The following is a 26,379-nucleotide window of genomic DNA, read 5'->3' on the forward strand; positions in this document are numbered from 1 at the left end:
TTTTAACTCATTGTTTACGGTTAAATATGCTGTCTCTCAAACTAGTTTTTTATTAAAACTGTCCTTTTTACTCACTGTATGCAATTGTTCAATCAACATTATGGTGCAACACTATGATTCAAACTAATGATTCATACTGTGCATAAGGAATAAGTGAAAATTTCCAGCAAAGAGGGCCAAGTACCAGAGAGGCTTTGCTCTGTGTAATGGGCACACAGATAAATGATGATCTAATAGTAAGCTCTATTGATTGGATTCTGTTATGTGTCAGGGACTAAGGCAGTGACATAGAACCCACCACTTCCAATCATCATTTTGACCCTACAGATAAGGCAGAACTGCTACATAGAGGAGCTGCAACTCAGAGATTCAAATAAATCACACAAATTCCATAACCAACAAGTAGAGAACCAAAACAAAAAGACAGAATTAAATGTATCTGGAAAAATAAAACAAATATGAAGTGTAGGTGCATTTACATAATTAAGCCACTGGAGACTATCTGGTTCTTTAAAATCATCTAAATATTCTGCAAACTAATAGACTAATATGCTAATATACTCACTGAAATGAGGTTGAGATATTAAAATAATATTTTAACCTTTGAATAAATGATTAATAGGAAAATCAAAGAAATAGATTTTAGAATAGCTTGAATCATTAGCGCCTAAAGAAATCACATCTGAGACAGCGAATTCATCAAAGTTAGACTTTAGAATATGACAGGACTATAAAATAATCAGACTGATTTTTGATGTGCTAATAATGTCATGAATTGAAAATCAATTTTCATATCTTTAATGTTCTTATGGTGGTTAAAAATACCCATGAAAAACCAAATTCTTGCAGAATTTTATTTAGCACTGTCTTGAGCACGCTGCCAAATATTATTAAAATGAGCTGCTTATTTCAATGTTTCAAGTTTAGAATAAGGGAGAATAAAAACCTTACTGCTCTTTAATAATATCTTGAAATATGGTTTTTAATTTACCCTAATTCTTCATACCTATTAGAAGAACCTAGACATTCTTGGTGAATGTAAATACACTGTATTCTTCCCAATACCTGAAAACAGCAATAAGTTAACTGTTTAAAAATAGAAGCCCCACAGGAAAAGCTTTGTGACTCAGATAAAACACAATATTCACGTAAAAAGTTAAAGACAATCTCAATAATTCTCTCTATCCCATATGAGCAGTCTTACAATGAGAATGTCAATGGACTGAAAAGTTGAAACCAAATTGTGTATCTGTATGATACACTGACACTAATACCAAAATAAAATAGGATTTCTGGTCCCACTTCAGAGGAGATCTTTCATAGGAAAAATGTGACTCTGAACTTCTCTTCAACCTTTCTGAACGCCTAAACCCTTCAGGTCAATACCCTCCCTGCACAAGCACACGACATAACCCTCAATATCCTGGCTCTGCGCTGGTCCCCTCGCTGCATCAGTTTCAAGTCTTTAATCCAAACTCTATGACCACGTAAAAATAAATACTTAAATCTTATTTTTTCAAGACACAGAACAAACGTCTAAGGAATAAAGCAATTTTTTATGATCTATCCTTTACTATTACCTTTTAGAACATCTCTGGGCTTATTTTAATTGAAATAGATATTAGAGTGAGAGATCCGGGAAGAGGTTGCCATGTACCCACAGAACCGTGTTTCCCCTCCTCCAGGACACAAATGTAGACTACAATTCCAGACTTCCTTGAGCTTCAGTGGAGATCTCAAGACTGAACCTGGCTAACGTAATGTGAATGTAAGTGTATTTACCAGCATGAGGCTGAAGAGAAAGCCTCCCATTCATCCTCCTGTTCTCTCTCCCCTCATTTTCCTTATGGGAAATTCTGAGGTTTTCAGGGGATGATGGCAATACTAGATAAAGGGGGTCAGTCCCCTCCTCACTGGCCTCAGCACATCCCCTCCACACTCTGGACTATGGCTTAAAGAAAAATAAATCTTTACTATGTGAGCCATATTATTTCTTACAGCAATTAGTCTATCCTGAAAAAATAAATAATAAAGCAATAAAAGACCCTAGGGTCCAATATAGGTGCCCTCAAGTTGGCTGCATATTGGATTCACATACTGAATCTCTGTGAGTAGACCAAATATGCCTGCTTTTTTTTTTTTTTTTTTAACAAGCTTTAGTTCACTTTATTTTTCTTGTATAAAACTAAGTGGTGGCCACAGCTGGAGCCTGGGTCCTCTGCACGGAGACTCTGGTGTGGGTCTTCACAAGATGGTCAGTGAATTCCTGATATGGAGACCTGGTGAACACCGTCTCCTTCCAGAGGTCAGGGGTGAGATAGCTGTAAGTCTTGGGGATGCTCTCCAAGGGATTCTGACCACTAAGGTTTGAGATTCACTCTAACCATGGAGCTAGATTTACACTCAATCATAGTAAAGGTGGTATCTTAATCCAGTATTTTATCTATTTCATCATGTCTCATGTAAAGCCTAAAACTATCAATTTAAGGTGAAAATTAGACATATTAAAAATCTGGACCCTTAGAACCCTGTGTTATGCACAAACAATGAATCATGCAACACTACATCAAAAACTAATGAGGTAATGTATGGTGATTAACATTAACAATAAAATTTTTTTTAAAAATCTGGACCCTTATAGAAAAAAAATCCAGTATATATTTTACATTTTTCCCTATGAATTTGTCCTTCAATTTCAGGCAAATGTTAGCCATCCCCTAATTAAAGTAAATTTTCCTTTGGTCAGAATTGAGTGTTTGAAGAAAAATTTAGTTTCCACCAAGGAACAACTGCCCCAATAATGTAAAAACTAACTAGTTTCATGAGGTATGTTTGCAAACATTATAGACTACTTCAAATCTCTTTCAATTCCATGAATTAATGGTTTGTTTTTCAAGCAGGCACCAATCTATACTACTGAATATTTCATCACAGTGCCTAAGAGGTTATTTAAACACAACTTTTCCAGAAGCTAGGGGATAAGCAAAAATTATCACATCAACTGAGTCAATTATTTTGCCCTTAGGTTCAGCAGCCTAGTTCTAAACCATAATCAAAAGCAAACATCCATCCTATTAAACCTTTATTTGTGGAGCTCCTGAGATTTTAAAGTCGGCCTCTTGGATCTGGAACCATACTCGAAGTTCACATGGAGGGGAGGCAGGAGAGAAGAAATTTGACCCAGCCTATGCTGCTGAACACCATCAGAACAGATAAATTACTCATGATCTCCAACAATGGATATGCAATAAAGAGCTTTATTCAATTTGCAATATACTGATTCAAAAGTAAATAGCAATAACTGGAAGGAGCAATAGTAATGCTAGGACAGCTTCTCGCTCTACAGGTTGGACAGTCGTTCCTATGCAGTCCATTACACAGATTATCACATTATTTGATTTACCCTTCTGTCCTAGTATAATTCACCCAATAATAAAATTTATAACAGGTAGGGGCGCCTGGGTGGCTCAGTCGTTAAGCATCTGCCTTCGGCTCAGGTCATGATCCCAGGGTCCTGGGATTGAGCCCCGCATCGGGCTCCCTGCTCGGCGGGAAGCCTGCTTCTCCCTCTCCCACTCCCCCTGCTTGTGTTCCCTCTCTCGCTGTCTCTCTCTGTCAAATAAATAAAAATAAAATCTTTAAAAAAAAATTTATAACAGGTAATTTTGAGCATCTACAAGTCCAGGTACTATGTGAGTTTATTTACATATCCTTAATCCATGCAACAAAACTGAAGTAGTAGTATCATAACTTTACAAAAATTAAAAAGAAAACATCTTTGAGGCCTCAGTAAGATTGTTCAAATTGTCTAAGCTTATTATGAATATAAGGGTGGTAGAATTTGAACCCCAGACCGATGATAATGTACTGGGCTCCCTTTCTGAGACAGGCCTTACTATTATCTTCCATGTGTGCAAGCTCAATTTCTCCTAACTGGATTATTCTTGTAATGTGTGAGTGCTCTTCCTAAATAAATTCAAGTTCTTAATATTAGCACTGAATTGGTTTGATGGAATATAATAATTATGTTTCTAAATTCTACTTACAGTAAAATCAAAACTGTAATGTTTTTGATACATACAATACAAATCAAAACTGTTTTTGAAAGAGTGTTTTTTCACATTTGAAAGAACATGTAAAATATTTGTATTGGTAATAATAATGGTGATGTGACCTTTGAAAAGACTTAGGTACATGTCAGTTCTCAAGAGTCAGGGATCCTAAGGCTCTCTCTCAAACCACACACCAGTTCATCACGCATAGGTTTGATTTTTGTTTGTTAGCATATCTTGTCATTAAAATGTATTCCATTTTTAATACAAAATAAAATGGAACATATTATTTAATGCTTAATGCCTGAATAAACTGAAGGATTTTAATTAAAGGTTGTTTTAAAAATTCCCACTTCTATTATGTCTAACACTTAAAGATTTTATACATTGTGTGAAACTGAAGGAAACGGAAGAAAAAAAGAAAGATTGAATGATCTACAGAACATAAGATAATAAACAGGGTTTGGAACAGGAATGGGGAAAATTGTTATCTAGAAGGAATTCTTTTGACTCTATAAAAAATTGGACAAATTAATTTTTATTATTTTTATTTTTTTAAGCATAAAAATAAAAGAAAAAAGTAAACTGCCACTCAAAATTAACCAAAGTTATTATTTAATCATATCTACTTCAAATTTTATTTGTTTTCCTGGGGTATAATTTGTTGTCCAGCAAAACTCACCCTTTGTAGTTTATAGCTCTGCAAGTTTGGGAAAACGTATAGTCACATAAGCACCACCACATCAAGACAGAAAAAGTTCTCCCAAAATTATCTTGTCCCTTAGCAGTCAGCCACTCACCCTTACTTCTTACTCCTATTAGCCAGTGATGTGGCTTTTTGCCCTTAGAGAATTGCCTTTTCTAGAATATTATATAAATGGATTGATAGCTCTTAAATTCTGGCTTTCTTCACTTAGCATAACATTTAGGAGATTCATCCATGCTATTTTGTTACCAGAGTTTATCACCAGTCCCTTCTGTTTTATTGCTTAGTAGTATTCTATTGTAGGCCGTACCAGTTTGTAGATCCATTTACCAGTTAAAGGACTTCTGGATTCTTTACAGTGTTTAATGACTATAAAGACAGCCATTAGAAACACTCATTCATTCATTTATAAGTGAACCTAAGTTTTTATTTATCCTAGGTAAATACATAAGGGTGCATTTATTGGTTCATATTAAATGTATGTTTAACTTTATAAGAAACTGCAAAATCATTTCGCAAAGCAGTTGTACTGTTTTGCATTCCTGGCAGCATTTTAGGAGAGTTCTAGTTGTTTGTCATCAGCAGTTGGTATTGATAGGTTTTTGGTGTTTTCTTGGTGTTGGTTTGGCTTGGTTTGGTTCTGTTTTTGACTATCCTAGTAGGTATATAGTGGTATCTCATTGTCAGTTTGATTTTCCTTTCTCTAGTGACTAATAAAGTTCAGCATCTTTTTTAAATGTTTGTTTGCCATTTGTATATTTCCTAGGTGAAGTGTCTGCATAAATCTTTTGCCCACTGTTTTATTGGGTATTTGTTTTTGTTGTTGTTGTTATTGGGCCTTCATTTTTTTTATATATTCAGGATACGAGTCTTTCATCAGATATGTGTTTTGCAGATAACTTCTTCCAGTGTATGGCTGTTCTTTTCATTTTCTTAACAATGGGTTTCACAGAAGTTTCAAATTTTGATTTAGACCAAAATTTTTTCTTTTAAATTTAGGATTTGGGTATCTTTCCTAAGAAGTATCTGCCAAACCTAAGGCCACAAAGATATTCTCTTATGTTTTCCCCTAAAAGGTTTATAATTTAATGTTTTACCTTCAGGTCTCTTATCCATTTTGAGTTAATTTTTCTACATAGTACAGGTTGGGTCAAGGTTTATTTCTTTACACATGAATGCCCAATTCTGTCAGCATCATTTGTTTAAAATACTTTCCTTTCTCCATTGCATAGTATTTGCACCTTTGTCAAAAATAAGTTGACTTTCTATGTAGGTTCACTTCCAGATTTTGCCCTCCGTTTCATTCATGTATATGCTTACACTTTCACTAATGCTACATCATTTTGATTACTACGGCTTTAGAGTAAGTCTTGAAATCTTGAACCATGCATTTTTTTTTCTAAATTGTTTTGGTTATTCTACTTCTTCCATTTTTCCATCTAAATTGTAGAACCAACTTGTTATTCTACAAAAATTCTTGCTAGAACCTTGATTGGGATTACATTGAATCTACAGATGGGTTTCGAGGGAACTGGTAACTTAATATTGAACCCTCCAATCAGAGTATTACATGTCTTTCCATTTATTCAGGTCTTTGTTTTCTTTCATTAATGTTTTATAATTTTCAGCATAAAGTTAGACTTATGCCTGTTTTATATGTTTTGGTACTATTATAAATGGTGCTTTTTTTTTTTTAATTCAAGTGAGTTAACATACAGTGTAGTATTGGTTTCAGGAGTAGAATTTAGTGATTCATCACTTACATATAACACCCAGTGCTCATTCCCAACAAGTGCCTTCCTTAATGCCCATACTCATTTAGCACATGTCCCCATATGCCTCCCCTCCAGCAACACTCAGTTTATTCTCTATAGTTAAGAGTCTCTTATGATTTACCCCTCTCTCTGTTTTTATCTTATTTTATTTTTATCTTATTTTATTTTTCCTTCCCTTCCCCACGTTCATCTGTTTTGTTTCTTAAATTCCACATATGGGTGAAATCATATGGTATTTGTCTTTCTCTGACTGACTTATTTTGCTTAGCATAGCTCCATCCATGTTGTTGCAAATGGCAAGATTTCATTCTTTTTGGTAGCTGAGTAATATTACATATATATACACATATCACATCTTCCTTATCCATTCTTCTGTTGATGGACACCTGGGCTCTCTCTACAGTTTGGCTATTGTGGATATTGCTGCTATAAACATTGGGGTGCATGTGCCCCTTCGAATCACTGTTTTTGTATCCCTTGGCTAAATAACTATTAGTGAAATTGCTGGGTCGTAGGTAGTTCTACTTTTAACTTTTTGAGGAATCTCCATATTGTTTTCCAGAGTGGCTGCACAATTTACATTCCCACAAATTGTACAAAAGGGCTCCCCTTTCTCCCCATCCTCATCAACATCTGTTGTTTCCTGAATTGTTAACTTTAGCCATTCTGACAGGTGTGAGGTGGTATCTCATTGTGGTTTTGATTTGTATTTCCCTGATGATGAGTGATGCTGAGCACTTTTTCATGTGTCTGTTACCCTACCCATTTGTGTATCTTCGTTGGAGAAATGTCTGTTCATGTCTTCTTAAATGGATTATTTATTTTTGGGGTGTTGATTTTGTTGAGTTCTTTATATATTCTGGATACTAGCCCTTTATCCAATGCATTCTTTGCAAATACCTTCTCCCATTCTGTCAGCTGCATTTTAGTTTTGTTGACTGTTTCCTTCACTGTGCAGAAGCTTTTTATCTTGATGAGGTCCCAATTGTTCATTTTTGCTTTCATTTCCCTTGAATGGTACTATTTCTAAATATAAATGTCCAGTTGTTTATTACCAGTAGGTGAAAATACAATTATTTTTTATATATTGATCACGTATCGTGCAACCTCACTAAATTCACATATTAACTCTAATAACTTTTTTGTAAATTAATTCAGACTTCCTACTTATATAATGCTATTATTTGTAAAGAGAAAGTGTCTATTTCTTCCCTTCCAATCTAAATTCGAGTTTTATTTCTTTTTCTTGCCTTACTGGCTGACCCCTCTGGCACAATGACAAAAAGGAATACTGAGTGTGGGGATCTCTGCATGGTTTCCAGTCTTAGAAGAAAAGTATTTAGTCTTTCACCAGTAAGTATGGATTTTTGTAAATGTCCTTTATCAGGTTAAGTAGTTCACTTATATTCCTACTTTGTGAAGACCTTTTATCAGGAATGGATAATGAATTTTGTCAAATGATTTTACTACATCTACTGGGACACGTATACAGTATTTTCTTCATTGGTCTGTTGTCATGGTGAATTATGCTGGTTAATTTTCAAATGTTAAACCAGCCTTGCTTTTCTAGTCTAAAGCCCACGTGGTTTATTGTTCTTGGTTTAAATGTTTTATATATCGGATTTAATTTACTAAAATTTCCTTGAGGATGTTTGCATCTATGTTCATAAGACTAATCTGTAGTGTTATTTTATTGTAAAGTCCTTGTCAGGCTTTGGCATCAGGGTAATGCTGGCTTCATAAAATGGCTTGGGAAGTATTTCTTCCTATTCTTTTTACTGGAAAGCTTCATGATAGAATCACTATTATATCTTCCTTAAATGATAGGTCAAATTCACCATTGAAGCCATTTGTGCCTGAAGTTTTCTTTGCTGCAAGCTTTACAACTACTAATTCAATTTACTTAATATGTATAAGATTACTCAGGTTACCTTTTTTCCTCAATCTCTGTCTCTCTCTCTCTCACACACACACACACACACGCACACACGCACACAGGTACACACATGCACATACTTGATTTTTTCTGATTACCAGACATGAGAACATTTCTTGATATATTTATGGGGCATCTACAGTTTCTTCTATGAAATTCTTGTCCCTTTATTTTGCTCATTTGTTTATTATCATTTCTCTTATTCTTAATGATTTATAAAAGCTTATTATATTTTTTTCAAAAATTAAGCTTTTATAACGTGGCCTGTACTTTTTAATGTTTTTATTTCATCATAAAGACACTTTCAACGTTGGTATGGTCAAACTTGTCGGTCTTTTATTATTACTACTTTCCCTCTATGTTTTAAAAATCCTTCCTACACCATTGTCATGAAGTTACTGCCCGATATTTGTCTTCCCATTTTAAGATTGTTTTTCACAGTTAGATTCTTACTAGGTCCCTCTTATTAGATACATCTAGAATTTATTTTCATGTGTGGAGCCAGGGAGGGGTATGTGTGAGGCATAAAAGTAACTTATTCATTTTCTGTATGTAAAACTGTTGTCCTAACACCATTAATTACACAGTGTTACACTGACTAGTAATTCCTCTCCTATCATACATCAAGGACACAGGTATCTGCATCTTTTTTTTGACACCTTGCTTGGTTCCATTCATCTTCTGTTTTTTTAGTGCTCAAACCACAGTTATAATTACCATAGTTTAAGAAATAAATCTAGATATTTAGAAAACCTGATCAACCTCTCCCTTCTCCTTATTTTTATGTCAACAATTTATAGAAAATAACTTTTCCATACAGAGCTTTATTTATTTTTTAAAAGCTTTCTTTTTTTTAAAGATTTTTTATTTATTTATTTGACAGAGAGAGAGTGCACAAGCTGGGGGAGCAGCAGGTAGAGGGAGAGGGAGAAGCAGGCTGCCCATTAAGCAGGGAACCTGACGTGGAACTCGATCCAAGGACCCTGGGATCATGACATGAACCCAAGGCAGATGCTTAACCGACTGAGCCACCCAGGCGCCCCTCCATACAGAGTTTTAAAATCACTTTGTTAATTCCATGAAAAATTCTTGGGGAATATTATTGAAATTACTTTGTATATAATTATACAAAAGATAATTGGAATATTTCTGAGAATGAGATTTCACATTTACTAAACAGATATATCTTGTCATGTGTTTACATTTACTTTCTGCCATTAAAATCTCATATTATTTTTGGTACATTTATTTGTAGGTTTATTTTAGAATTTTTGCTATTGTCAATTGAATTTTTTTTACCTTTGTTTTGGTATTGTTGACATACAGGCAGGCTCTTTTCTAATTTATTTTTTTTTTCATTGAGGTATAGTTGATACACAATGTTACATTAGTTTCAGGTGTGTAACATAGTGACTTCACAAGTTTAGATGTTATGCTATGCTCACCACAAGGGTAGCTATCATACAACACGATTACAATACATATAGGCATGCTCTTAATTAAATATATTGACCTTATGCCAAGCACCTTGCTGATACCTTTATATAGGGACATATTATAATTACAGTTGACCCTTGAAAAACATGGTTTGAACTGTGCAGGTCCACTTCTATGTGTTTTTTTTTTCTATACAGTACAGTACTGAAAATGTATTTTCTCTTTTTTATGATTTTCTTAATAATATTTTTTCTCTAGCTTAATTTATTGTGAGAATATAGTAAATAATACAAATAACATAGAAAATATGTGTTAATTGACTGTTTATGTTACAGGTAAAGCTTCCAGTCAACAGTAGTCTCTTACTAGTTAAGTTTTGGGGGAGTCAAAATTATACACGGATTTTCAACTGCATGGGGGGGCAGTGCCCCTAATCCCCACATTGCTCAAGGGTCAACTGTATTTATGACTTGTAAAAAGAGAAAAAATCCTTTTCTCTTCCTATTGTATATGGTAGAAAAATTTAATACAAAAAAATTAAATTACCTTCCCAAATCTATCTTTCTCTGGAAAAGCGAAATAATTACAGCTCTTCTCGAGACAATATTGTTGACTATAAAATGTCCTGAGTCTTTGTTGAAAATAAAACTTGAGTATTTGTTGCCATTATAACAACTTCAGTGCACTTCTTGTTACTGCTGGTTATGTTTAGCTTAGTAACCTAAGCAATGGCACCCAACAACTTGGCAATTAATCATCTTAAAATTAAAAGATTAAGTCCATTGAAAGGCTAATTATGAAAACTGGAAGAAAAAAAAGGAAGGACTGCAAATAATTTCTAGCTTAGTTCAGAAATGAACATTAGAAAAGAATGCTTAATTAACTCTATGAAGTTGTTCTCTTATAAAAGAACGTATTCATTTTCCCTAGGAGATCCAACTTTTTTTGTGGTTATATATTCAAAGACTAAAAAACTTAATTGAGATGCCTAGAAGAGAGTAAGCAGGACTTGTTGCTATGACTTCAACAACCAGCATGCAGCTAATCAGCATCCACGGCAATCACTGAGAAGGAAATGGCTATTTCAGTCCTTAGCTTTTTACTTCTAAAGATGCAGTGATCAAAACTGAAATTTGACCTAGAAGCTGTCATGGTTCTAAAGATGCATGACAAAAGATTTGGCAAGTGTTAATAAGAAGAGGAAAACAACCAACAAAGCAGCCAGATTTCCTCCAACTTTCAGGACAGTAAAGTACAGCAAACCAGCCAAGAGCCTAACAACCAAAGACTATACCCAGTGTACCGTGATGGGCAGGCTCATTGCTCTGATTCGTTGTCAATGATCAAAGACTAGATTTTTCATTCTAAACAGCCAATAAATAAACAGTGTGCTACAGCCACTGGGACAGAAGAAGAAAGCCATTGACAAAGGAAACAGAAGGACTCTGCCTGAGGAGAGCAAACAGCTACTTGTACCTCAATTCTACAGTCTGCAGGAATGGGATGACCAGAGTCACGCCCACTAGTACTACTTGGCAGCTGAGGACAGGGAGATCCTCCCTCTACACATTTGCACCTGCATGTACCACCATATATTCATATAAGAAAGCTTCAGTGGAGAATGGAAAAAAAACAGTTACAGGGGCTCCTGGGTCCCTCAATTGGTAAAGTGCCTGCCTTTGGCTCAAGTCATGATCTTGGGTTTGTGGGATCAAGCCCCGAGTCAGGCTCCCCACTCAACAGGGAGTACGCTTGTCCCTCTCCCTCTCCTGCTCTCTGCTCATGCTCTCTGTCTCTCTCCAAATAAACAAATAAATCTTTAAAAAACAACATAGTTAAAGATACCCAATTAGTTTTTTTAAAACTCACCTATCCAGAATACTTTGTTTTAATTATGTAGTATTGTATTTCATGTTGCTTTGGGTCAGTCTTTTACACAGAAGATGGGAGAGAACTGAATGAATTTTTCAACCGCAAGGATAATGGCCTTCTTCAAACATTCATCATTTTAAACTCTAACAGCCAAGAAAAAGCAAGAAAGGGGGAAAAATGGGGTGGGAAAAAAAAAAGGAAATGGAAGACAGCCCCCAGAATTAGAGACACTGAAGGTAAGAATGTGAAATTTAAGGTGTTAAGGAAAAGGGATCTTTCTTCTTTGCCCTTCACTTCAATTAAATCACACATACTAAGTATTAAAAATAGGGAAAAAAGGGAAAAGTTCAAAATGCTAAATAGTGATATTTAAAAAACTGTTGGTATCCTATCCACCACATAACTATATCACATTTTCTGGTACCTAAAGTTTCAGATTTTTTTAGGAGTGCCTGGCTGGTTCCGTTGATGGAGCATGCAACTTGTGATCTCACAGTTGTAAGTTAAAACCCCATGTTGTGTATAGAGATTACTTAAAAATAAAATCTAAAAAATTAAATTTTCAATTTTTTAAATTTTTTAACTTAATTTGATCCTTAAAATAGCCCATTAAGTTATACTCTATATTTATGCTAAATTAAATTATTTCATTTACAATTAAGTGGGCATTCTTACATATTTAGGTCAAATTTTATAAATTCCTGATACATCACAGCAGTCATTTGGAAATTCGATCTTAAAAGCTTGTTTGAAGGTTTTATTTACATAGAGACTAAAGCCAATTGCATAATCTTACTATAGTCCTTCATCTGGAAAGTTCATCGTCTTGCAGTTTCTACGGAGGGGGGTAGCAGGAAATAACAAGTAGACAAGTAGATCAACCAAACAATCCCGAATCATTGGGTTGACAGAAGTCATCCACATCATCCTCTTATTTAATAACAAGGGGTTTGATACATTAAATTTAATTAATTGGCAACTGCCTGGATTGTAAATATCTTCAGTTTGTGCTTGTCTTTGATGATGGCTTTCTCTCTTCTTCAGAATACCAACTTCTTGCGGTTGGTATTCTAACAGACAGAAAGATAGCTTTCCTTCTCATGATCTCTCATAGGTCCTTCCTTTCTACCACATCTGTAACAAGTCGGCTAAGTTCCTTATCACTCCGTGTCTGAAATGCTACAAATGCATGATCGTGTAATAGAACCATTTTCTCAATTCTTGTATCAAGCCTTCTTCCCACCTAGGTTGCAATAATCTAGACTTCACTGACACAAAGAGCTAAGGGAATCAAGAATAACTGCAAAAGAGTGGTTGGAACATGGGCCATGACTGAATAGAAAGGAAGTAATGACAGGCTGGAACAGAAGGAAAGCAAACAGCACACAGCTTATCTTAGGGCTGGGTGAGGACAATGAGGTTTATAGTTGGAGCAACAGAGTGAGGGAACAGAAGGCTAAGGTGCTGTGACAGGTGGAACCCTGACCCTGCTCACCCCAAGGAGCCATTCACATCATGTTCATCATGACTAGAAACCCTTCTATTAGGTTGTGACCCCTATCCCATTCCACAGGTCATGGAGAGTGGAAAAACTAGTAGCCTTTATACCAGGGAGCTGAGGGGAAGCAGATTCGGGGGAAAGGGGAAACAAGCCATCCCCCCCTCACCTCCACCTCCACCTCCCTCCTCATCCTTTGCCCCTGCCTTTCCTGGGCTATGCCCACACCACCACCACCCCTACTTCGTGACAAAGTCACAGGACACCCAGTTCTTCCTCCGGTTCCTCATTTGGAAAACTTGCTGTGATGGTTGCAGCCTCCACTGGTCTATTCCATTCTTGACCGATGGTTTTAGCAATCCTTACATTTAATCTAGATCTCCATTATCTAATCTTATAAAATTCTGAAATGGTTTTCTGTGTGCAAGTTTTATATCTCTAATTAATGTGTAAGCCCTTCTGGAACAGAAATTATACTTACTCTGCATCCTTCACCATGTCACTCTGTACAGAACAATGTGAGCATGTGGTAGACCCCTAAGAACTATTTGTTCAGTCATACGAATATTAAAGTAAATTTAAGAGGCTGCTTTTTCAGGGGAGAAGTACACCTTTTTTTAATTTAGTTTTTTTATTTTCATAAATTTTCACCTTTAGTGAAGTACAGTTGATAAATAAGATTGTATATATTTCAAGTTTACAACGTGATGATATATATACATTATGAAGTAATTAACCACAATTCAGTTAATTAACACATTCATCACCCCACAGTTACCTTTTTTTTTTAATGGAGAAAATGCTTAAGCCCTACTTTCTTAGCAAATTTCCAGTACATAATACAGAGTACTCTTTTACCATGGACATATTGGTAGCCCTAGGTACAATGATTCGGCCACAGCAATGATTTTAATACAATGTGATGAGATTTGTCATTACTAGTATTTAAAAAAATTTTTTAAACTCCTTTGAATTGAACATCACTTTACCTCTCAGTTTATGTAAACCATATATTGATCATGTTATGTAAAGGGAAGTCCATTGAAGTAACTGCTGTGAAATGAATGGATCTAATTAATAACACTATTTTTTTCTAATGATCTCTACTTCATTTATACCTAAGGAACAAATTACTTACAAATTGTGCACTTATATTAATAGCTGCTCTGGCTTTTTCCTCTCTAGAGACTTGTCGCTGTGAATTTACTTTCTCATGTATAATTAACAAACAAAATTATATTCTTTTTTGTAAGTCCTTTTCTAAAAGGAAAAGACCATGTAAAACAGTGACAATAATGGATAACCTTGTCACACATGTGTCCTGTATCCAGTACTTCCTTGTGAATTTTTGTCCTTTCTGAACTATTTAGTAGAAAATCTGAAATGGGAATGCAGAAAACTCCCTTAGTACCCAATGTTCATTATCTGAGCTTCAAGTCTCAAGCTCATGGTTGACTTATCTGAAGTCATAGTTGACTTATCTCAGTAACAGAAAAAGTCTACTAAAGTAGATATAGTACTGTGTATTGGGTCTTCAGAATTTTTTGAAAACAAGTCCATTTCAGCACTTCTCTTTTACATACTTACGTTTTTTCCTTAATAAAAGAGATACAAACTATTACACCCAGAGAGAATAAGGCAGCTGTGAGTTACATTTTATTTTTGTATTTTATTTTATATTTTCAGATATCATCTCCTTCTCTATACCCTGATATTTCTTTTAAAAAAACGTTTGGGACTTACTGACTAGGATTTAAGCATGGCTGTATTTTTTACCTCCAGAGAACATTGCCATGGTTAAAACACCATTTTTAGGAAATGCAAAATGATTCCTTTTTCATTGTAACAACTTCACAGAACACTGTCTTGTACTCACACACATAAAAATTAAACAAATCAAACAAAATAAAGAAACAAGGACCCCACTCACATACACACATAGACACACATGCAGCAATATACTTCAAAAGTTTAGGATGCTACCAGCATAAGAAATATAAACCTACATGTTGAAATATATCAACTAGTTCTCTCACTTATTAGTAATATATTATTATAACATATAGTTGTTATTATATATCAATAATATGTATTATAATATATACCTATAATTACTATGTAACATATCAATAATGTATAAAGACTATAATATATAATTATTATGTTAATAATGTATACAAATAATAATATATAATGAGTTATAAGTGAGTAACATAGCTTAATGAAGCCTCAGATAATTCCCGGAAATACTGTATGTTTGTTTTGTTTCAGTTGTTTCTTTATCTTCACTTGGTAAGTATAAAAAATACATATCTAAGGCTTGAAAAAAGAAAAATACCAAAATCTTCTGGCTGAAGTCTTAAGAGTCTTCTCTGTTAGAAAGTCTAGGTTGAAACCACAAAGAAATTACTAAGAAGGACGGTCTATTTGCAGTTTTGAGAAACACTGCTATACAACTATCTTCTTTAATAATCTGATGAGGATGTGGGCATCTGTGTCTTATATTTATTTTCTTGTTTGTTTATTAGCTTATAGGCATTTATTTATTTACTTACTTATTTATTTATCTTTACACCCGACGTGGGGCTCAAATACATGATTCTGAGAACAAGAATTGCAAGCTCTACGGACTGAGCCAGCCAGGCACCCCCAGCTTATAGGCATTTATTTCTGCATAGAATCTTAGAGGCTACTGCACTCACGTCTCTCACCTACACTGGAAGAAAAAGGTAACACAGATAGATCAGGAACAACTGAGCTGGGACAAGAACCATTATATCCTGATTTTTGGCCTAGTAAATATTTAACCACGATATGCTTTATCTCTGCTGATTCATTTAACTTTTTGAATATAGACCCTATATTTATCTACATATTCTTAGTATTACAGGTATAAATATTCTCTATAAATGAAATATAAGAAATATAAACACAATATGCTTGTCAAAACAGACAAGTTATATCTTTACTGAACATATTATTACACAATTTAAAACGATCAAAAAGGCACATTCATTTAAAAAAAATCCCCAAATGCCATCAAACATTTTTTAGAGATTTTTATTTACTTGAGAGAAAGTGAGCAAGAGAGAGAGAACACAAGCAGGGGGAGCTGCAGAGGCAGAGGGAGAAGCAGGCTCCCCGCTGAGCAGGGAGCCCGATGCAGGGCTCCATCCCAGGACCCTGGGATCATGACCTGAGCTGAAGGCAGACGCTTAACTGAGCCACCCAGGCATCCCGCCATCAAACATTTTTCCAGACAAAACAGTACTTTTGGGGGCTCCTGGATGGCTCAGTTGCCATTAAGCAAAAGAAAGGCATTCCTCTCTTCTTTTTGGTGTACTGAATACTGTAGATCATTCATTTCCAAAACGCTCTTCTCCTGGGGCACCAGTCAGTTAAGCATCTGCCTTTGGCTCAGGTTCTGATTCTAGGTCCTGGGATCAAGCCCCGCATCAGGATCCTTGCTCCGCGGGGAGCCTGCTTCTCCCTCTCCCTCTGCCTGCCCCTCTCCCTGCTCCTGCTCTCTATCTCTCTCAAATAAATAAATAAAAACACTAAAAACAAAACAAAACCGCTGTTCTCCTTTGACTCTCCTGACATTGTGCTATCTTATCTGCTTTTCAGCAGATTCTTCTAAATCCTTGTTGCCTTAATGTTTTTCATCTCGTGAGGGGCTTTGGTCCAGTGTTGAATCCCTCCCACGACAGATACACTCATTGCACACCTTTGCTTTCTTGCCTGTCTCCTGCCATGATGAATCCTAAATACATTTTACACAGACAAGAGTCAAATACTAAATACATTTTACAGAGACAAACTCTAACTTTCTACTAAGGGAGCGAGGGTAGGCAATATTAGACAAACAGTGTAATGGTAAGAATGTTTGTTGGTGTCTTAGCCAATTATCTAAAAGTTGCTGCCTTCAGAGTCTGGACATGACCTCAATAATGGGGAAGAAAAAAAAACATTCACATGTTCAATAAGTGCCATAACAGCTGTAGAGATAAGACACTGAAAGCATACAGAAAACATAGACTTTCATCAGATGCAGTGTTTCCTAAACTCCAGGCCCTTGTGCACCGTACTCATGGTTTTTACCATATTACTCAACAATGTGTAGAAATGTAACAATTGACTGAGCATTTATTATATTCAGGACTCTTTTCAAATATCCTTTTATTTCCCTACAAACATCCCTGTAAGATAAATAATGATGGTATTATTCCCAGAGACCCAGAAGTTTCGGTGACAAACGTGCCCAAGCTCCATGTACATGAATTAGGATAAGGATTTATTGAAATATTTATGTTTTAACTACTTCTGCAGCACCAAATTGCCTCCAGGTTATATAGTTTGTCCCATATTGATACCATCATTACTTTCATTTACTTCATGTTTTAAAACACAGTTTTCATTTTTAGTAAAATATATCGTCAACAGAACTTTAAATCTCTACCATAAATAAATAGTCAGTATTTCTTATCTTAAAAACAGTGACTACCAAATGCTCAAAGTCTAGGGCCTGCCCTCTCTTTATTATAAAAGGAAATACCTGAAATATCATTGGTACTTTTTAACTATTTGGCTGTTTTTTTACTTGAGTATCACTTTATTTAAACCAGGATGCATTTAACATGTTATGTAAATGGAGATCTGTTAAGGTAAAATTGCTGTGAAATGCGTAAAACTAATAGCACTAAATTAGGATTTCTTCTTGATTTAATCAAAAGAATTGAAAGAAATTGAGATGAGAATAATTTTATCATTGTAACATTCAATTTTATTTAATGCCATGTTCTTGAACTGCCTAAAATCAGATCATGCCCACCTGAAAAGGAAAGACAGTATAACATAGTGTCTGGGAGCACAGACTGCCTGAGTTCAAATCCCTTCTCTGCTGCTTACTACTTCAGTTACCGTGGACAAATTATTTAAACCTCTGTGTAAAAATGAAGACAATAATAATAATATTTATATAATAGAACTGTTATGTAAAGATTGAATCACAAAGTACTCATAAAGCACTTAACACGTATTCAATACAGTATTTGTTAAATATATAAAATTAAAACACCTTGCATCTCACTAGTATGTACCCCATACTTTGGAAAACACTCAACTGGGCACATGGTGGGTATTTTTCATGCAGGAAATATATTTAAGTTGTGCTAATGAAGTTAAGTCAAGCAATAAGGTCTTGCATTTCCGCAGAGAAACAGAAAGGGCCTGGCAAGGACTGAGCCAAGCATGATTTAGTAACTGGGCGTAAGAAAAAGCTAAGGGTGAGCAGATGAAATTAGTTTGTAGTTTCTTTTGTTTAGGGAAAAAGTACACAAAAGGGAACAGCAGGAAACAACACAGTGGTGAGGATAAATGGCATGGTAAGCTCTGTGCTTGAATGGAGTGTGCTGATCACCATCCAGGGATGATTTTCCGGGAATGGAAGAGGGGAAGTAACTAGCACAGGAAGAAACCACCAGAGCCCAGGCAGGAGGGGGAGGAGTTGAATGAAAGCAAGCTTCGTGATATATGATAAAACAGTGCAGACCTAAGAGATGTTAGGACCTGAGAGCCTCAAAGTCAGGTGTATCCAAGAGTCATCCAGAAAAGGAAAAAGGCGAGAAGAGAGAACCTAGATCCAGGAAGGATGTAATTAATTCAGTTTTGAACATACTGAGGTTGGGGGAGTAGAGGGACCGCTGGGTGGAGGTAGGCATACCTGGGTATAGCGATACCAATTTGGTAGTTATGTACACATAAACACTTGAAGCCGTGAGACTAGAAATCATAAGCAATCTTCAGGGGAAGAGTTTCAGTCATCTCTGGAGAGCATCACCCCATCTAAGGCTAAGAAGTGACTGATGCATAAAGAGACAGACAGCACCTATAGAGACCTAGTGAGTTTAACAGAGAAAAGAAACAGAAATGTAACAGCATTCCCAACCGCATAGCTCTTGGTAATGTAACAGCACTCCCAATGCATAGCTCTTGGTAACGTTTTTTAGAGTCAGGAACTGGATTAGAAATTAAATGTAACATATCAGAGATACAGGTAAAGGAATAACACTTATAATGGTAGCTCAGTTGGCCTGATGAAGGAGCGAGAGGCAGGCATTCTAGAATGGTTATTTCTCAAAGCATGCCCCAGACTCCCTGCCTCAAAACTGGCTAGATTGCATGTTAAGACTGCAAGTCCACTTCTCAAGCCCAAATCTTCTCAATCTGAATCTGGCAGTGGGACCCAGGAATTCGTAAGTAACATATTCCCTAAGTTATTCTAATGAGACAATATAATTAGAGAAATTTTATATAACAAGAAATTTTATAGAAACAGCAAGAGATACTTATTTTGCTATTAAATAGTTTTGGTATATCTTACACATTATGCAGTGAGTAGTGAGTGACTATTTTGACAGGTGATCTTAACAAACTAAAGAAGAATTTGTTTTAACTACATGTCATATTACCTTTGGACTCCTCACGCATTATTCTGATTATACTGGTTATGTAGGTCAAGCCTCTGCTTCTTGGTGAGATGGGGTTGTGTTTGTTGTATAGTGTAGTATGCATGAAGTATATGACTTCACATTATCTACCCTCATTTCCTCATCTCTTGTCAAATAGTTGAAAATAGAATGACCTCAAATCAACCAAACTGAAAGCCAGAATCTAATTCTTTTTTAAGGCCACTAAGTTTCTAGGTTGAAACTAATTCTGTCCTTGAGCTTAAACCCATCTCATTCACCCTAATTTCTGCTTCTCAGTTGTCTAGCAGAAAGCCCTGCATTTTTGTATCAGAAATACAAACTGACCCTCTCCAGTTAAAAATGATAAAATGAGAATTTACATTTAAAGTTTTGTTAAATCTTACATCTTTAATTTAGAAATATATGTTCCAAAAATAAGAATATTTAAGCCTATACTTATTTTTAGTCAACACTCTACCAGTTCAAATTATGTGTTTTGTATAATTAATATGTTTTTGAAAATTAAAGCAAGCTTCTGAGCAGTTCATCACAAAACATTTAGTTTATTATGATGAGAGGATATTAAATAAAGGATTTACTGACCTACATTCCAATTTATGACACAAACTCAATTCTAAGTGAAATAAATAGTAATTCGCAATAGCTTTAGAAACTCCAGATTTAAATTAAAATAAGAAAGACTAACTGAGCTTATTTGAAATTATTTTGAGTAGAGCTTATGCCAGCATCCTCCTAACACATTTGCACCCAGGCATGAATTTCCACACTCACATGTTCTGCTGTGAAATTTTAGTGTGACTGCCTAGATTTCTTCATATTTCTAATTAAAGATCCAGTCCTTTATCATATGTGTTTCAAAAAACTTAGATCAAATTTTCATTTGTAAACCTGATGATGTCTATATGGTGAATCACACTGAAAGACATCTCTTTTAGAAATGAGATCAATTAGCTGGCTACTGCGATTTTTTTCTCTCCTTGGAGATTATATTTCTCCTCAGAGCAAGAGGAGGGATCTAATGCCCCTCCCTTACAGCTTCCGCCTGGGTTCCTTGAAACACTTGTCTTGGGAATGTTGCCTCTCAGAATCCAGCTGCCATTTTGTGAAAAGCCCAAGTCACTTGAAGGCAGCCCCAACTGAACTCCCAGCCAAGGGCTAGCATCAGTTGCCAATATGTGGGAGCTACCTTACACAACCAACCCAGTCAAGTCTTCAGATGCCTGAATCCCCAGGAGATACTAGACTGCAAAGGCACCAGACTTCAAACAAGAACTGTTCAGCAGTCAACCTGCAGAGCCATGAGAGATAATAATAAATTGTTGTTTTAATTCACTAGTTTTGGGGATACCTGTTATGCAGCAAGGATAACCAGAACATTACTTTATCTTTCTCTGTTCAGGTTCAGACTATAAGACTTTTATAACTTTCCAGGGAGAATAATATACTAGAGGCCAAATGACCCTTAAAAGTTTTACCTAGTAGGGGCACCTGGGTGGCTCAGTCGGTTAAACTTCCCGACTCTTGATTTTGGCCCAGGTCATGATCTCAGAGTTGTGAGATCCAAAATGTGGAGCTTGCCTAAGATTCTCTCTCTCACTCTCCCTGTGCCCCTCCCTCCCACTCTCTCCCTCTCTCTAAAAAAAAAAAAAAGTTTTACCTAGTAGTCTAGCACCATTAAACTGTTCTTAATTTGCTTAATGGGAACGGCTCAACCTTATCTTCTTTGCATGTTTTTCCCTCTAATTGTTACCAAATCAAGATCTGACCTACATAAAGGTATTGAACCTTGCCCACTCCTTCATCAAACAAAAGGGAAAACAATCCCCAAGATTTACATGACCCACCCAAAGATATAAAGCATTATTGTCTGTTCTGTTTCTCCGGCTTCAAACCTTGGCTCTTTGTACCCTGTTCATAACTGCCTCTAGGGGGCCCTATTTTTCCTAAAACTAGTATAAGTTTAAGACAATGTCGTGTTTCATTATTCTTTGCCTAAATTTGCAAATAATTTTACAGATCCTTAACCAAGTCCAAATTTACTGAAATTGAGAACAAAATATTTCTGCCTGATTTTCTTCTCATCAAAACTTAGACTCCTCGATCTAAAGCTGAATGTTAAAGATGTCACATTTCACTGCTCTAACTTGAGGGCATTTAGTACATTTCATGTGGTTTATGTTCCTCTTCCTGCAAGTGTTTATCCTTTCTTTTCCTGTCCCTCAACCAGCACTCCTTTATATTCTCACTTTCAAACAGGTAATTCGTTGTGCGGGTTTACCTCTTACTAGAAGTTGATAACTCTCAAATCTTTACTTTCCTTCTTGTTCCTGTGCTCTGCTAAATTCTCATTATGTATTTCCAACATACTAAACATTTGGGTTTACATGTCTAGCTGTCACCTCTTAATTAACATTCCAAAAATGAAATTAATCTTCTGTCCAAAGCATCAGGAAAATAAAGCATCGGGTTAATCCTTTAAATATTCTATCAAGGGACCCATTATTTCCCCAGCTTTCAATGTTTCAAAGCTCCAGAGAGAGATTATTCATTTTCCTCATTATTGCTCAATTGATTGATATTATAGATTTCTCATTAGAAATATCTTTCATCTATCTTTTTTCCCCGTTTCCACTGTTACCACTATTCCACTATGGCTGGTCTAAATATATGTCATATCATTTCAGGATTACTTTGACAACTGGGTCTATCTTCTGGATCTATCTTCTTCAATGTATCCTTTGTCTTAAACAACACTGATCAATTCATCTCCCTTAAGCACTAATTTCATTGTAATTCTTCCGTGCTCAAAATCCCTCCATGACTCCCTATTTCCTATCGTGTAAATTCTAAATTCCTCTGGTTACTTTTGAAGGCTCTCCAAACTCAAGGGCACCCTGTCCACTCAGCCCCATGTCTAACTGCTCCCCAAAACTGATTTCCTTCCTGCTTTGAGAAGAGACCCATTGTTCTATCCAGAACACTTCTTCCCTTACCAAATCCTTTCACATCCCCCCAAATCAGGTTCACTACCACTCCCTCCATGAAACTTTCCACAATAACCTGTGGAACTAAATAATGTCCAATATCATTTTTTAAATAAAACAAAGAGCGGTAGGTGATGTCGTTAGAGGAGAAATTAAAAATATTCCCGACTTATCTCACTATTAGAAGCTTGTAGGTCAAAGTTAGCCTCGCAGCTAAAATGCAAACACTCTTGGCAAAGAGTTAGCCCTGCATTTTTTTTAGTATGAAACACTTCATCATATCCTTTCTGTAGAGCAGTATTTGAGGGCAGAGGGAAAACCCTGTTGCATAACTAGATAAGCTGAAGGCATCACTGAGGAAAGAAAATAAAAGAAGGAAGCAAGAGATGCCAAAATGTCAATTTGCCTACTTTCAAATAACCTTTCTTTCTTTTTTTTTTAAGAATTAGCCTTGTGCATTATAGATATAACTATAAATTATTCAGAATATTTGATTAACCAATTATTCTCATTCTTCTACAGTGCTAGAGTATGGATTTCTTCTGAGTCAAACAAGAATTGATGGCTATATTCACTCCCATAGCACCATCTTCCTGTCTATAAATGATAAATTTCGGTTGTCATGACACCAGAAAAAGATGGATTCAGCTTGCCGGCACAGCCAGGCATTCTCCCACACTGTTTTTCCCCTTCATCCTAGCAATGTCAACTCCAATGTCCTCACCCCCTGCTACCACTAAATAAAAGAAATTCTAACGTTCTGTGTCTTTCACAAGTAAATTAAAAGAAGAGGAGAAAGATGACCTTAAGTGACCAAGCGTTTTCTCTCTAGTTTCTGTACATATTTCCTTCCTTCTGTCTCTCATCGGCCCCCATCTGCTCGGTGGCTCTTCCTATTTCTGCACTGCATGTCTGGGCCACTGTCCTGAGTCTTGGCATCTTGACCTCACTCTCCGTTGCTACATATTTGTTCTTTTCTCTACTCCCTGACCCCTGGGCTCGCACTTGCTCCCTCTACCCAAGCTCTCTTACTAGCCATCTGACACCAATGTGAGTTTCTAGTGACCTCAATTTCAATAAGAAAAATGTAATGTGTTCCTCATAGAAGAAGGTGGAGACAAATTGTAGGTATCTGTCAGATTACAGATAGGGAGGAGAACCTGTAAGAGTTTACAGACCAAGCTCAGGATTACCCTAAGGGCTCAGGTGTTAGCTCCACCTCTTTTCCATAATAACACCTTCCTATAACCCGGATCATGCCTAGTTTATCCAAGGGCTACTGAAGTAAAATTCAGAACCAACTGTTTTCATTACAGTATGGAAATGCAAGCTAGAGAAACAATTAACTTCAAAATTAAGAGTCCCTTACTGTTTGATAGACAGTCCACTCAAGCTTAAGGTTACAAGGTAAATGATTGCTTCTTTCTAGAGACTGTATGTTGGATACAAATCACATCTTAGTGATTTCAATGGGGTGAATGAATAAATTCCATTAAGTCAATTATTTTGGCTTTCCATTTATGACAGCTTTTTGCCTCCATGTGTTATTCTAACAAGAGTTTATAGTCCCACATACAATGAAAAGAAAAAAATGGAAGACCAAGCCGGAAATACTTTCTGCCACACTTGGGAAAGTGTTTTACCTTTCCTTTTTAACTTGGAAATATTCCTTCAATTTCAGAAAACTTTTAAAGACAGATCTCCATTCTGGAGATCATTTGCAACACTGCTTTACTCAAAGGCCGTAAAAATGGGTCTTTTTAAGACTTCCGGGTCAAGCAAAAAGAAACTATGAATGTCTTGACCACAATTCACATTCAGAGGCAAAAAATGTCCTCAGCTTTCTCTCTTTTCCTTTCCCCTAAACTGGCCAGTGTGTATAACTCCCCCGATTAGCAGTCAAAGCCTCCCCTAACCCTTGAGCCTGTGGGAATTTAGGAATTTCACCCCGAGCACGTCTGTCCCAAAGCCTCCTTTACTCTGGAACAAATCCTTTACAACAAAGGACAAGGGAGAGGCCGGGGGAGGGGCGCGCCACGGACTGGGACCAGAAGAAATGAGTGTGTGCGGGCGCTGAATAGGAAACCCGACCGCTAGTGGGTCGCTAATCAGTAACCGGGGAAAGCAGCACTGCCCGACCCTGTGGACACCCCGAGCAAAGCAAACCACGTCTGGGAGGACGCGGGTGCCTCCTCTCCCGCCCCTCCCTTGCTCTCCCGCGCACTCTCCCCGTGGGACCGACCTCGACGCGCCGGCTCTGGACGCCCGCTTCGCACCAGGTTCTCCCACCCCTCCACCCCGCCCGGCCACATTCCTGGGGCCATTCCAAGCTGCCGCCGCCACACTCCGGAGGCGTGGACCCCGTCCAGAAGCTCGAGCAGAGCTGCACGGCGCGAACTCCACCGCCCGGGGACCCGAGCGGGTTTGGACGCCCTTTCACCCACGCCGTCTGCCCGGCTGCGGGGCAGGCAGAACCCACCAGCCCCCAGCCTCAACTCCGAGCCTTCTGCGCACATGCGGCACTCCGGGGAGACAGGGACTCGTCGCAAGTGTCCCCGACCTCGCCCTGCGCCGGCACCTCCCTCACGGGAACCTGTGCGAATGGAAGTTGTGCGAAGTTTCCGTTTCTCGGGCCCCACCTCAACTTGCTCCCCGAACGGCCCTCTGCAGCGCGGGCACACGTGCGGAGCCCGCTCGCTCCTCGCAAGCCCGGCGCCCTCAGACTCCCTTGGCGGCTCCCCCGCCGCCGAGCGCGCCGCCCCCGGGCCGCCGTCCCCGCGCGCTCGCGGCCAGGGGCGCCGGCGCAGCGTCCCGCGGGCCTCCCTCCGGGTGCCGCCGCGTCCCCACCGCCCCGCGCCCGGGACAAGTGCCGAGACAGACGGCGAGGCCGAGCCACATGCACTTTCTTTCCGTGCCACCCACTCCCGCGGCCCCGCGGCCCCGCCCGCGCACTCACCCATGGCCCGACGTCCTGCTGCCCGGCGTCTCCGGACCAACGTCCCTGGACGAGCGGCCCCAGGCGAGCGCGAGGGACTAAGTTCTCCCAGCCGCTCCTCAGCTCCCGGCGCCTCGGCGAGTGGCAGCCTCTCCCCCCCCGCCCCCCGCTCCCCGCTCCCCGCTCCCGGCGGAGCGGGTCTCTGGGATCCCAGAACCTCTGAGGACGCGCAGACCCCTCCCTCTTCCCACCTGCCTCCTCAAGCTAATGGCTACTGCCCGGCCCTTGGCGCGCGCTCTCCTCCCCGCGCCCCCCACCCCGCCCCCTTTCGTTCGGCCGCGGGCCACGTGCAGACGCCTCCCCCCTAAATGTTAGATACACACCACAGACACAGGCGTTGTCTCAGCCCCCCACCAGGGACCCTGTGGCCAAAATAATAACCCCTAACGCAGAGACTAGAAAAAGATCATTCCGGAAGAGACGGATTTGATAGGATGATTTTACATTGCCTAAGATCCTCTCTTGTCTTCAGTATACCATTTTTTCCCCTTAATAACGATGTTACTAAGGACAAGAGGAAGAGAAAATTCTCCTTTTATTTTACATGAGGCCTCTCTTCTTTCTTCTATGTTAGGTATGTTGGTTTCTGTAACCTGGCAAGGCTGTCAAGTCCTAAAAGGCCCCCTCCCCCCC

The 26,379-nt window shown here is 37.8% G+C and overlaps 1 protein-coding gene across 1 annotated transcript in view; it reads right to left on the reverse strand.

Annotated features, from left to right (window-relative positions):
- GPM6A (glycoprotein M6A) overlaps positions 1–25,934 on the reverse strand; it is a 329,090-nt gene extending 303,156 nt beyond the window's left edge. The window contains exon 1 of the mRNA XM_073902268.1: positions 25,708–25,934. Coding sequence (XP_073758369.1) covers positions 25,708–25,711 — 4 coding nt within the window. The 5' untranslated portion in view covers positions 25,712–25,934. The remainder of the gene's footprint in view (positions 1–25,707) is intronic.
- Between the last annotated feature and the right edge of the window lie 445 nt (positions 25,935–26,379).

This window comes from Callorhinus ursinus, unplaced genomic scaffold (genome assembly GCF_003265705.2).
Source record: "Callorhinus ursinus isolate GAN/ISIS: 27379988/994484 unplaced genomic scaffold, GSC_fseal_2.0 scaffold17, whole genome shotgun sequence".
Lineage (NCBI taxonomy): Eukaryota > Metazoa > Chordata > Mammalia > Carnivora > Otariidae > Callorhinus > Callorhinus ursinus.